The sequence below is a fragment of the Serinus canaria genome, chromosome 3 (genome assembly GCF_022539315.1).
Source record: "Serinus canaria isolate serCan28SL12 chromosome 3, serCan2020, whole genome shotgun sequence".
Taxonomy (NCBI): Eukaryota; Metazoa; Chordata; class Aves; order Passeriformes; family Fringillidae; genus Serinus; species Serinus canaria.
Genome location: NC_066316.1, coordinates 108,471,604 through 108,486,341, shown reverse-complemented (window position 1 = coordinate 108,486,341; position 14,738 = coordinate 108,471,604). Strand labels below are relative to the sequence as shown.

Genomic DNA, 14,738 nt, shown 5'->3' with positions numbered 1-14,738 from the left:
TGAGCTGGTCAGTGCTCTGTGGTTAATTCTGTGTAGCAAGGCCTGAAACATTCTCCAGGTTCAAAGCCCAGCTGATGTTAATCACCACAACTCAGCTGCACCGGGGCTGAAAATCAGATTTTTTTTATACGACCTAGTGCAGTGCACCCTGCAGTGTTCATTCAGACACAAAGCTGAAGGAAAGCAGTAGTATGTTATAAAAACCCTTTGAATCAGCACCATCTGGAGATAAGGACTGTGTGATAGAACTGTGGGGATAACCTGCTCTGAAACCTTTAAGAGTTGAAGAAATGTGCCCTAGGAGAGTAAATTAGCACAACTCCTGTTTGTTGAGGGACATGGGAGCATTCAGAGCTCAGCACCCAAGCTATTCTCTACTTTTTTTATTTTTTTTTTTTCCTTCTCATGGACTGCACTAACCTATCTGTGACCTGGGTACTTCTTCCTTTGTGTCTTTCAGGTGTGGAGTGAGAAAACTGCCAAAAATGCTCAGAAATGGGCAAATCAGTGTGGGATGAAAGTCAGTCCAAGAGACAGGAGAGTTATTAATGGTACTGCCAAGCATGGAGCCTGGGCTGATGGGTTAATGGCAGATTGCAGATGACCCCTGTGGATGTGAAATAGAAATGAGGATGACTTTAATCTGTTGTAGAAGAGCTTTATAGGATTATTAGATGGAAGGTGTCCCTGTACATGTCAGGGGGGTTGGAACATGATGATCTTTAGGTGCCTTCCCACCCAAGCCATTCTATGATTCTGCGATTATTAAACACAAAAGCATCACTTTTGTCAGGTGAACACTCTGAAATATAACTTTTTGCAAGCCCTTAAAATCACAGGGCAAAGAGAATGGCTTCACAGGCATTTATTTTAGCATATAGCTACAGCCCCTCTGTCCCACCTCCTGCCCTATACTTTGCTTCCCTCCTAATAAGATAGATTTACTTCTACTCCAGGTGTCACCTGTGGTGAGAATGTGTTACTGTCATCCTACCCAAGGACATGGGGAGATGCAATTCAAGTGTGGTACAGTCAGTCCTCCAATTTCAAGTATGGATACGGAGCAATCTCAAAAAATGTCAATGTTGAGAGCTACACTCAGGTATGGAGATGAATCAAACTGCAGGGATACACCAGAATCACAGGAGTACACTTAAGCCAGCTGGGAGTTATTTATAATCAGGAAAAAATTATCAATGTCATCAAACTATTAGCTATAATTCATACTCTGATCCAAAGATGAATGATAAGCTAAATTTCTTTTCCATCTAATTATTAGTCAATGGACCCAGTATTTTGGAAGAGCTGTCCAGAAAGAAAATATTAGTCTGCAGAAAAACCTTTAATTAAGAAATAAATATTTTCTATCGAGGAATTGAAATGCATGATTAAGAAGTACCAAAGCAAAATACCTATAATGAAACTATTTGAATTTCAACTTCAGTGTCTTGCCAGAAGCTATGTTGAAAACATTTGGAAATTGAAGGAAACTCATTTTTCTATGTTTTCTTCATGACAGCTAAACTTTAAATTTAAAAGCTTGATAAAAAAAATAAAGAAAGAAAAAAATATTTTCTGGTTATGTTACTTTGTGAGGTTTTGGGGGTTTTTTTACAAGAATTCACTCTGAAATAATGTACTTGTTTTTTAATCTACAGCTAATCTGGTACAACAGTTACAAGGTGGGGTGTGGAGTTTCCTACTGTCCCACAGGCCCCTACAAGTACTTTTACGTTTGCCAATACTGCCCTGCGTATGTACTGCCTCCTTACTCAGTCGTGGTGATTATGGATATGCTTCCAAAACATCCTTGGCTATAGGATAAAATAATTACAATCTACTTTAACCATTTATACTTTTGAAAATAGCAATATGAGTCGTGGGTTTAGCAGCATGCTGAATATCAATGTTTGTTTTATTTCGCATTGAAGGAGATATTAGGGGAATTTTAGCAGATGAAGAAGGGTTTATCTGTGTCAGATTCAGGCATCAGGCACAAATCGTGCTGTAATTTTGACCACAAAGGAGAAAATCAGATGTAAAGTGGAAGCCAACAGCAAATGAATGTTCACAGAGGTAAAGAACTGCATTTCAGAAGGGTTTTGCTGAGGTTTGGAGCAACCTGGTCTATGGGAGGTGTCCCTGCCCATGGCAGGGTGTTGGAGCCAAGTGATCTCCAAGGTCCTCTCCAACCCAAACACTCTGTGATTCTGTGATTTTATGATTACCTCAATCAGTTGAACTCTATTAGAGAAGCAGAGCTATGAAGCAAGTACATTTTTTTAACAGATAATGTTATACATATACAATTAGTCAATTCATTTTGTTTCTCTAAACCTTATTGTCCATCTTATTTAAAATATTTTTTTTATATTCTGCAAATATCTGAAACTAAAACATGACTGCCTATGAAAATATTTTTATCCAAAAACTTCTGGATGCCTTTTACTGCAATAAATAAGAAACTCTTGTAAATGGCTCAGAGCTTCATGTTGATCTTGCTTTTTCTTGCAATTCTTTCAAATTTCAGAGGAAATAACCCAATGCAAATAGCTATGCCTTACAGAAGTGGACCAAAATGTGCTGACTGTCCTGGCCACTGTGACAAAGGACTTTGCAGTAAGTCACTACATTGTCCTTAAAAAAAACCCCACATTCTATAACATTCAAACTATTTCAATAGCAGAGCAAAAGTACAAAGTTTATAGAGACATGAACAACTGGAATTTCTGTGAAATGCAGAACCATCAAACCAGAGCTCAGTTTCCACATAATATTTCATGTGTTTACTTCTCTCTCTTCTATTTCAGCCAACCCTTGCAAGTATCAAGACCTCCTTGGAAACTGCAAAAATCTGAAAATGTTGTTTGGCTGTAGCCACTCATTGGTGAAGAAGCAGTGTCCTGCAAGCTGCAAATGCACCACTCAAATCATCTAAAGTCCTGCTGGGTGTCATTACAGCTGCTGAGAGATTATAAGGAAAGAGTAGAACCCACTGTAAAGTGTATTCACTCCCAGTGCATCTGCTCAGATTCACCTGTAGGTAATAATTTTATCTGAAATCTGACCATTACTTCAGTTCTAAATTAGACTACTAGCTCAAAATAAGCTCTGATGTTATTTTAGGTTTTGTAGAAATCATGTTTTAAGTTACTAATGTGTTACTTTGTGTCTTTCCTTGCAGTGGATCTGCCACTGATTTATTTCTCTTTAATAGGAAACCCACTTTTAAAACACTTCAGGGTTTTTTTGCATAATTTGTTAGATGCCATTCAATTTTCTTCTATTAACTTTTTTCATTGTTAATGGAATGTCCTCCTGCTAAATAAACATATGATCTACCACCAGTTCCCTAACAGAGCTTTTAATTAAATTTATTTATAAATAAAGGGGTGGGGTTTCTTTAATTTGGAAAATTCCTTATGGATATTTTGATGTTCTTTTGTCCTTCATGTGAGTGTGGATGAGAAAAGAAGTACAAAGCAAAAAGGGAGGCAATTTTTTGTACAGGCAAAATAAGAGGCACAGGTTGTATCTGCAACTTTTCCTCTGACCTAATCACAAAAATTCTGCTACATCTGCCTGCAGGTGATAAATGATAACTCAGGTGATAAATGATAACTTTATTGCTGTGGCTATTTCCCACTGCCCTTGCACCACACTGGGTGTCCCACCAGACTTCCAGCTGCTCCTGAAAGGATTCTGGTTTTTCATAGCCCTTGAATTACACAAACCAGCCTTGAGCAGGGCAGAACTCACCACTTTCCCTTCTTATTTCAGGCCAGTAAAAATAATTTTCTCCACAAGACTGCAATTCTAGACAAAGACACAAGAGGGTGAGCCATACCCAGACATGAACCTGCATTGCTTTTTCCAATTTCTATCTGTATAAAGGACATCTTCTTTTATTAGATAATAAAGTTCTGGGCCAAGTCTGGCCTGATTTTAACACTTGCTTGCACAAAGTTTCTTAGCTAATTCTGGCTCAATAAATAATTAAAACATATAGAAACAGTTTGGCAGTGGTTTCCTCCCCTCTATTGTTCCATCCTGTTCTGCTGGTCAAATTACCATCATATTAAAACAATTGAGAATGTCGAATTAGGGAAATTTATGGTTTCCAGGACATAAATTAATTCTGATAGCCATGATTTTGTACCTTCCTGAAGTTCAGCTTCACTCTCATGACCACTGCCACTGTCCAAGGCTCCAAAGAAGCTGGAGAGAGATTTTTTACAATGGCATGGAGCAGAAGGACAAGGGAGAATGACTTCAAACTGAGAGAGGACAGGGTTAGATTGGATATTAGGAAGAAATTCTTCCCTGTGAAGGTGGTGAGGCCCTGGCACAGGGTGCTCAGAGAAGCTGTGGCTGCCCCATCCCTGGCAGTGTCCAAGGCCAGGTTGGATGGGGCTTGGAGTACCCTGGGACAGTGAAAGGTGTCCCTGCCCATGGCAGGGGGTGGAACAAGATGATCTTTAAGCTCCCCTCCAACCCAAACCTTGATTCTATGATTTTTAGAGAGTGTAATTCAAACTAAAGCTGGTGAAAAATTCCTAAAAAAACCTGTATTTTCCTCATAAAACACTAACCTGTAAAACTCCAATTGTCTTATAGGGGGATTCATATTTTTAGCAAAACTCTCAGGTGTTTTCTGGGTTATTTTCCAAGTTTTTCCTCTTTCCACCCCCTTTATCTGGGGCAATGAATATTTGAAAAGGAATTAGTTTATTATCAGAGATTTCTGATAGAACTCCCTCCCCAGAGAGCCAAGTTGCATGCTCTGGATATCCAGCTATGAGGTTTGAGCACGGCAGCAGCAGGAGCTGGAAGGGATCTCCTACAACTTGAGGTGCCACCCTGGAGCACCAGGCACCTTCTGGGTTACTGCAGGGTATCCAGGCACAACCTTTGTGCTTTTGTAGGAGATTTCAAAAGGTTCTGCTTCCCTACTGATGTGGAACAGAACAAATAGGGGGTGAGATGAAACTCTGGAAATGCTGCCTGGCTGCTCCTGTTTCTCAGAGCTGACTTCAAGGAGTGCTTGGGATACTTCACTTCATGTCCCTGTGAAAGCTGAGATGCTGCTGAATATGGGTTCATCACACTCAGAGGGGGTAAAAGCAATATGACATTTGCTGAGATCCAGCATGTCAAATGAATTTTCTCTCTGTTGCTTGTCTGTGTTGTCACAATGTTATTTTTCATACTGATGCCTTGACAGTGCCTTCATTTTCGACACTAGGATGTGCTTTTTGATTTGTGCTGCATTGTGCTACCTTTTAGGTGCTAGTCCAGACCAGAAGCAAATAACAGCAGGAATTTCTTACAGTTCCTATTCTGGCTCACAAGAAGCACAGGTGCTGAGAGATGATAAGAGCAACTACTGCAGAACAAGTCTAGGCTTTATCTGTGGAGAGGGGTGTAAGAGCTCTTGAGTTGTTAGCTCGCATGACAAGGGCCTTAAACACAGTTTTGAACAAAGGTTATGAAGTAGTTTAACAGTCTGACAGTTTCTGAAGAAAGACTATTTTTGATATTTAAAATGCACCAATGGCAGCAGTTCCATGGCCAAATTTGTCCTCTGGGCTAAACCAAAGGGAAGGTCATCACTCTCAGTATCCCAATGCCTTGCTGAGTGTCATGGGCCAGTATCTCCCCTGTTTCTCTCCATCTATTGCTATGTTAGAACAAATCTTTCACAAAACTAGCCTCACTCTTGCTCTTGACAAATCTCACCAACAGGTTAACATGAAATTAAGGTTAACGGAATCTCTAAGGTCAGAAAAGACCTTCACAGTTAAACCATGACCTCAAGTGCCACTTCCACATGTCCTTTAAACACCTCCTGGTTTGGTGACTTCATCATTTCCCAGGACAGCGCATTCCAATGTTTGACAGCCCCTCCCATGAAGAAATTTTCCCTAATACCCTATCTAAATCTTCCCTGGCACAACTTGAGGCTGCTCCCTCAAAACCTCATACTAAATAGAAAGCAAGAGTTGGAAACCTTCACATGACATCAGAAATTTGTATTGTCAGAATACCCAATTTATTCCCATAAAATAAATTCATGGCAAAATGTTTGAGCAAGCCCAAGCAGAAAAGGTCCATCAGAGCAGGGACAGGAGAGGATGTTCCCCACTCCTGGGCTGCTCCCATCACTCCAGGCCAAGCTGCCAAAAATGGGATTCCTCTAAATGTAAAGGCCTGGGCTAAACTGTGAGAAACAGGAGATAAACTCTCTGATTAAGAACTTTCTTGACAGCTCCTGTCTCCACTCTAGGCTGTGAGCAAGACTTTTAACTCCCAAGCAAGACATTTGACCTGCGAGCTTCAGCCTCACCGACTGCAGGGCAGAGATAAACCCACACAGCCAGGGCAAGGAAGATTAATTAGTGAACGCTGAGAAAGAGCCCACAAAGCACCGGGGCCTGTAAATTATAATATCACATCTGATAGCCACACCTCCAGCATAATTATATCTCAGTTTAACCACAAGGCACAGGGGACAGGGGGCAGTGGGAGATAGAAGTGAGGAGGTGACACTCCCTCCTGACCCACCAGTGACGTCTGAGCTTCGTGGGCTGGGCACTGGGCTCAGCCCTCTGCCCTGGGGTCTCAGACTGCTCCCAGGACTGACAGACACTCTGGCACCAGCATCAAGAGCAATGCTGGAAAAAAGGCAAATTTTAGGAAAAGTTGAGGTAGCAAGCTGGCATGGAAAAGGGCCATGTTAAATACTCATTTAACATGGTCACTGATGGAAAGCCCAAGGCTCAACACACGTAACTGGAAAATGCTTTTAAAAATCATTATCATCAGATTCTTGGGGTTTTCTTCACATAAATGACCATTTGAAACCAAATTATATTTTTCATTTGATGTTTTGCATCATTAACACTCCTCTGCTTTCTTCCTTTTTCCCTTTGCTCCATGAAGGGCTGAAAGTAAAAGAGAAAAGCCCTGGATGCCACACTAAAATCAAATTACGGCTTATATTTATTTTGTTGAATGAATCAGAAGATTTTTTTATTTCAAGCACTGACTTTAAACCAGGGTTTTTTTAGGGCATTTACAACCATTCACCTACCTGCTTCAAAAAGTCTTTTCTCAATGTAAACAAATTCCAGAAAACTACACTAGAGATAAAAAAGGAAGTGCTATCTTATATTAAATGTGTTATTTTTATTTAGTGACATCCAGCATTCTTTGTGCAGGCACATATGATAAGTTTCCCACAAAGTGATTGCTGAAGGGTCATAAGAAGCTTCTTTTGGCAAAAATGGAACTGTAGCCCTTGTGATTTTCAACAGGCCTGACACACTGAGGAGTCAGGGACATTTTCTGAGCACAACTGCTTCTGAAGCACAAAAATTACAGAAGTTCAGTAAATTCAAACCAAGAATGGATTCACCTCTTCTGTAAATGTGGCTGTGCAAGTCCAGTCACATAATGGAGGTGATTTTCCACACTCACCCAACAGCATACCAGAAAATATCTCCTAAAAGAGACTCTTTAAGTTGATGGTTTTTTTCTAGGAGTGGCTCCTGTGCAGGTGATACTATTTCTTATGGCAAGAGATATTTCTCAACTTCTTGCATTTTATTCTTTATTTTCTGCACAAAACCAAAACATATATACATATATATATGTGTGTGTGTGTGTGTGTGTGTGTGTGTGTGTGTGTACATATGTATAAAATTCATAAAGAAATTTAGTGAAGTCAATTTCTAAGCATTAAAACTGGAAAGGTCAGCAGCAGCCTTCCACCCTAATGAAGAAGGACATAAAAATTTTACAGAGAGCAAAATATTTCTTGAAGGTAGTATGTAGTAACCTACCTACAATTGCAGGAAAAGTCCTCAATGACCTAAAAATCCCATGCTCCTGAAGAGACAAATGCTGGGTGTTTGAAGAGGCAAAAAATGTCAGTGTCAATAAATTAGGTGTTGTAAGCAGTGATCATGCTTCTTTCACAGATAGCTGTGGCTCAGTCTTCATGAGGAAATCAGCTTATAAATGGGAAAGGAGAAAAATGGCAAAGGAAAAGAAATGTGTAGAGAACCTGGAGGGAAAAGATGAAATGAAAATGAGTTGTAGAATGTGGAGGCAGGGAGACAAACCTTGTGATAAGAGAAAAGCCACCCAAAGATGTGGAAATTTGCTGGGCAGGTAAAAATAGCCAGAAATACCAACAATCACCTAAGCCTAGTATTTAATAATGAGCACTGAGGAGGTTTTAGCCTCTTTGAAGCCTCTCCTACCACCTGCCCATGGCCCAGGAGCACCATTTTGGCTCAATCTGTCCCTGGTCTTGCTTTTTGCCCTCCCTCCTAGACGAGCCTTTGGCCATCTTTTCTGTAATCAATAAACATAAGGATGGGTGTATTGGAAACAGAAAACCAATACAGACCATTCTGACAGAATATTAACCATAATGTGTCATAAACCAAGTTTAAATCTTTGGATCTCAGGTTATTCCAGTAGCCTTGCACTGAGAGTCATTGCAGATCTAGACAGATCGGTTGTAAAGATTTTTATCCACCTTTATATGAGTTATTTAACACTCTGTGCATGTTTCAGAGGTAAATGAGAGTTTTCTAAGGAGAATGTAACATCTAATGAGCTATAGCACAAAAATTTGTACCTCTCACAGCCTGGTATGAGCATTTCAGAGACTGGATTTTTCCACTGAGGTAATTTTTCCTTCCAAACTCATATTTATTAGCTCCCAGTTCATTGTAGTACCTCCTGTGTTGGCTTGTCCAGGAAGGGGTGTTGTATTTTAGATATTGAGTTGTAGCTGTTCATTGAATTTGTCCTTGGCCCATTATGAGGAAATAATAAATTCATCTTGTCAGTTCAATAGCACAGGACTACTTTGGGATATTCAGTGATTTAGCACTTACTTCCTGACAATTAAAAAACAGTCATGTAGAGTAATTGTGAAGATGACAAATCATGTCTTCCATCAGGTCAGCATTCAAGCTGCAAACAAAGAAGTCCCCGCTTGCCTAACCTCCTCAGCCAGCTGGAGGAGATGTTAGTTGTACACAGGAAAAACAAACAATATGGGAGTTTCTTATAATAATTTGTTATGTACTAATTGTTCTGCCCACATTTGCTAACTGGTGCCAAGGTCAAAATGATTAGAATTTGTGGGTCAGTGTGAACACATGGACAAAAGGCACAGTTTATGTTGGGGTTTAACTTCTGCTGTGGCTCAGAGTTTGCAGCACTCACTGAGTCATAGAAATTTTACATTTACTGTCTCTCTCTGGCTTGACAGATTTTTGTGTGGATCAACTATTTCATGCTACCACTAAACCACACCCTGATGCTGTAGCACTGAGAACATCCCAGCTCAGCCTGCAGAGGCTGATGGTTGTACAAATGATGGAAGAGCCACTATTAGCAGGAGGTTTTCTGGGATTGCTCAGATTGACCTGTGTTTGTGCCTGCTGATTTAAGTAAGGAATGAGTCATGAAAGGTCACTGAGGAGGGACCTAAAATAACATCCATTTCCAACCCCTTCCCATGGGCAGGGACACCTTCCACTGTCCCAGGCTACTCCAAGCCCATCCAACCTGGCCTTGGACACTTCCAGGGATTGGGGAGCCACAGCTTCTCTGGGCACCCTGTGCCAGGGCCTCACCATCCTCACAGGGAGGAATTTCTTACAAATATCCAAGACTCAATGCAATTCTCTTCACTTTCTGTGGATGTAACAGCCTGATCAAAAAAAGAGAAAATAAGCTTCATTTTCTTACAGTGGACTTGTGAGACCTTTTAGGGAGTTGTAGAAAAGCAATGATAGCTTGTTAGTGTAAACAACCTGCAGGTGGTGTTTTCCTACTGTTTTTCTACTCCTCTAAATGACTGTTTGTGAGAAAGATGTTTTTGTTAGCTAATCAAGTAGAATGTGTAGAATCTGTCTATAAAAGAGAAGATTTTTGGTATTAAACATGCTTCTCCTGCAAACCAGACTTCAAGTGACTTTCTGTCATTTCTGGCTCAAGAGTGACAATCTTCCTTTACAAGTGTCCTTTCCTAGTGCTCTTCTGACGTGATGCAAAGAGTGAAAACAAATCCAGGCGTACTCACAGCTGTGGAGTGGAGTTTGAAACCTAGAGGCAGACAGTCCTCTGCAAGGAAAGACTACTGAGATGAATCCCTGCCATGCATGAAGTCATCTCCTTGTGCTTTTTCAGAAGCTTAAGACCTGCTTGCCTTTAGAACCAGACACTGTGAGGGATTTCACAAGGGCAGGAACAGCCCCATCAAGTCCCCTGTTACAAGGGGACTGATGGGGAGCAAGAGAAACACATTTGCATAAGAAAAGTCAATAAAAACACATGATTCACCACTCACACCATCTGAGACTGAAACACAGACATCTAATTGTTAGTATTTCTTATTGCTTTCATAAAATAACAGGTAGAGCTCCTAGGTGTTATGCAAAGCATCCATCTTAGCTGAGGTTCCTTTTTATCACAAGAGCAGTTCAGACAGGCCCACTGGCCCTTGCAGAAGGGAGCAGAACCCTGTTATCTCTAGTAAACAGCTCTCTTGCAACTTTGGGATACACCTCCAGCAAAAGTTTCTGTTTCAGCATTTAACCCCTGTTTTGCAGCACTCAAGCAATAAAAGCAGAAATGAAAGAGTGAAGTTTTTAAGTGAAACATGCTCCTCTTCAACAAGTCATGCTTTAACTAAACATAGCCTAACTGGATGTAATTATTTGACCTATTCTATTTAGAAGAAAGAAAAAAACCTCATTCCTTCTATTGAAGTTCTTTGTGTACTGGGAAGATTAAAAATTCGTCTAGTATTCAAGTAAGGTCTTAGAGAACAAAGTCTGTGAGATTTCAAATGGAAAAATAAAACACATTTATTTTAGAAGGAGACACGGCAATATCAACCCACATTTACAAGAAATCAGCTAAGAGGCTGCTGGGGGTGATATGGATCCAGTCAAGACAAGGGGCAATGGGCAGAAACTGATGCACAGAAAGTTCCACCTGAACAGGAGGCAGAACTGGAGTGGATTGTCCAGAGAGGCTGTGGAGTCTCCCTCCCTGGGGATATTCCAGACCTGTCTGGACACAATCCTGTGCCCTGTGCTCTGGGATGACCCTGCTTGAGCAGGGAGGAGGCACCAGATGAGCCACTCTGGTTCCTTCCAGCCTGACCCATTCTGTGATTCTCATTGTTGCTATCCAAGGAGTCAGAAAATCCACTAAATGTTATTTCTGTCTTTAAGGTGAAGGAAGCTATTTAAGGGCTGCCTGGACAAACTGCATTTTCTTGGATGAGCTTTCAACTTGAGGAGAGATAGGGGTCAGCTGACTCGAAGAATTAAGGTTAATGTTTAATGAAAAAAATATTTCTTCCACAACAATGCAGAAGTGGCATAAATGTCAATGTTCTCAAAAAATCTTTGCTCAAAGTTCAGGAGATCTAAGAAATATTTCTGTCCTAGTGTGTAGGAAAGATGCACTTTATTCTACCTCCCTGGTCTCCACAGATGTGTCTACAAGAGCACACACCAAGGAAGAAAATTGAAGATTAATGTGCACCAAAGTCATGCTTTGTAAATCCACTTTGGCTCAGGAACCCTTGTAGCTCAGACTTCAGTGAATTGAGCTCAGAGTCTTAAATAATATCAGCATCTTCTAAGAGACATCCTGAACCTGATTTAACCTGTGTCAGCCAACAAGCATGACCAAAAAAGGCACTCCCATTCATCTGGCCTATTTATCCTGGTATTTTAGGTAACTTGTTTTAACATTTAAAAAATTGCCCTTAGAAGCTCCTATTTGTTCTGGAAAATAAATAGAAATCACTTTTATATATGGTGCTGAGGGAGTATAGCTGGTGGTGCTGGCCTAGTGGTGAAGCTGGAAGTGCTGGGTTAATGGTAGGACTTCACACTCTTATAGGTCTTTTCCAACCTTAACAACCCCATGAGTCCATGATTTAAAAGGAAAACACTGCAGGTTAGATCAGGCACAGAAACACACAGAGGGTGTCTGGACAGTTGAATGCCACTCCTAATGATGCTTGAGGGCATTCTGTAAGAAGATTATTAAGTGCAGATTCCTTCTCATTCTTTAGGTAAGATACTGCCCAAGCAACCCCTTTATTTCTTATTTTTATCATTTCAGAAGCTCAAAACTCTGCCATAACTGTTCACATTTATTTACATGTAGTTTGTGATATGTCACCAACACCCTATTTAGATGGAAAGCTATCCAAACACCCTATTTAGATGAATAAAAAAATCCAACAGCTATTTAAATGAAAAATATGTAAAGTTATTTAGTAGATAAAGGTGTGCAACAATATTTGTCAAACACTCTCACTCTTTTGCATTAATAGCCATCAGGATTGGGATAAAGCAAATAAGGAGACATAAGGGAATTTCCTAAAGAGGAACAGTTCATGTTGAGTGTGTTTTGGTTATGCAGCAGCTGGATGGACACACAAAGGCATTTGAAAGGAGATGCTGGAGGTGGCTGCTCCCCACCACCTGGAAAGCCTTTGTCAGAAACAAGGCAATCAGGAAAAAAATGGGAATGACAGACAGCCATAGCAGCTGCTTCTGCTGGGAAATACATCAGACTAAAACGTAGGACCTCCTATGTGCAAAGTTTCCACTGTGATGTGGGGCTGAAAGATCCAGACCTTGATTTCCTGATTTAACAGGACAGACCTTCTGTACTCTCCACAGATGCTGTGACTGGGTGTGGGTGTAGCCAGGGCTTGGATATTCACAACTCTTCCCTTGGAGAGCCTTGAGGAGAATATCCAAAGGACCTGTCATTTCCTGAAGCAATGCCCCAGACCCAAATTTGATACAGGCCAAAGCCCATCTCTGCAAGCAAAAACTGAGGCAGTAATTCAGGCCAAACTGGGTTTCCCCAAAAGCTCCAGTGAGGAAAATAGCCCAGCTCTAACCCTTGGATAAAGCATCTTCTTCCCGGCAGTTTGTGTTGCCAGTACTTTTAGCTTAAAGTTGGCAATATCTGAAGATAATATGTAACAGATTCAGCCTTGTTAGTAGTGAGAGAGAAATGTTTCATTTATTTAGAAGAACAAATATTAGAGTGCAAAAATATTGGAATGTACTTTCTTCAGTATCCCTATTTGTGTGTAAATCACCTGTATGTGTCATGGGGCCATTCTGGTGCTGCTGGGCATTAGTTCACCTCACTGGGAAAATAGCCAAGTTATTCTTCCTGACCAAGGAAAAAGGAAAAAGACATGGATAAATACTCTTCCAATACAGGTTGTGTGCCTCTGTGTGTGTATGTTCCTGCATGAGATTTAGGACATAAAATAATATCCTCAGAGAAAGTCCTGATTGAATGGACTTGACCCATTTTAAATTCTAAACAGTATTAAAAGGTTCTTTTCCTGCTAAGATTTCAGCAAGGAAATTTTTCTGCAGCCCTAAAACATCTTAAGGTGCATGTATGTCATGTGAGATCTTCACTAGGAAAAACTTTATACAACAAATACACAAGATATTAGTGGCTGAGCTATGAGTAAAAAGAAAACCAATGAACTTTGTTCATGAGTTTGTCCTTTTTTAATCATCTCCTGAGCAAATGTAGGAGCTCTCAGGTCCTCACAATCAAAGCTGGCTGTGTGTCCAATCCTGTGGTGCAGTAAGGATGAATGATTGGTTTTAACAAAGCTCTGCTTCCTCTCTTTGAGCTGCTCGAATGAAATACAGTTGCTGTGAAAGAAAAAACACATTTGTGCTTATTTTAGCTTTGCCACTTGCAGGCTTGATTATGTCATGGACAAGAGTTTTCTTGCTAAATGCTTTGGTTTACCTTCCAAATGCTAAGACTCATTTTCAAGGAGAAAAAGCTGTGGGAACTTTAAACTTAGTTTGGATAATGGTCTAACTCTACCTTTATATTAGAGAAGCAATTAGACTCTCAAGAGCAAGACATCATCCAACAGTAAACTATGTGAAATTTAATTTTCTCCTCCATTTGTGAGAAAGTTTGCAAACTAAAATTTTTAAACCATGTAATGATTTGGTCTCTGACCTATTTCCATTGTCTGAGCTAAGGGGAATGTTAAAAAAAGAGCAATCATTAAAAATGAAAAATGGAGTTGCTCTCTTCAAATTCCTCTTTTTAGTAATTGCAGTTTCCTTTTTAACAACTATGAATATCCCTTTTACATTTAAATAAGTACAATAATTTCCTTTTTAAATAAAAGTTAACAATGAGAACTTGTGCTCTGAGAATGAGTACTTCACTGCAAAATAAAAAAAAAAAAAGTTTTCAGGTTGTTGGAAGAGATTCTCTTTTCTTACCACAGCCTACATGAAGAGAGGTGATGTTCCATGTTTTATTTGCAATGCAAAATTATTTACTTTTTGGAAGAAGATCTACAACTTGAAAATATTATTGAGTACAGGCAACACAACTGAAAGTCACTGCTCCTTACCATGTGCAGCAAACCAGGCTCTGTGAGATTTTCTTAAAGTCTATTTCCTTTTTAAAATACATATAGGCAGTGACAAGTACATCTGTGGCTGAATGAACTGGTTTGTGTTACAAATGGGACAAAAAGCCCACATGCAATCCAGCATTTCAGACACAGAAGCACCCTGGGAAATGGAAATCACTATATTGACCTGTACTTTTTCCCTCCCATAGTGGGTGGGACATTGTGGTCACGTCTCTGTTTCTTTTTTTTTTTTTTACTA

At 40.1% G+C, this 14,738-nt stretch overlaps 1 protein-coding gene across 1 annotated transcript in view; it reads left to right on the top strand.

Moving 5' to 3' along the window:
* CRISP2 (cysteine rich secretory protein 2) overlaps positions 1-2,938 on the top strand; it is a 35,225-nt gene extending 32,287 nt beyond the window's left edge. Inside the window, exon 8 of the mRNA XM_050972447.1 lies at positions 2,811-2,938. Within this exon, the coding sequence (XP_050828404.1) occupies positions 2,811-2,938 (128 nt within the window). The remainder of the gene's footprint in view (positions 1-2,810) is intronic.
* The last annotated feature ends 11,800 nt before the right edge of the window (positions 2,939-14,738 follow it).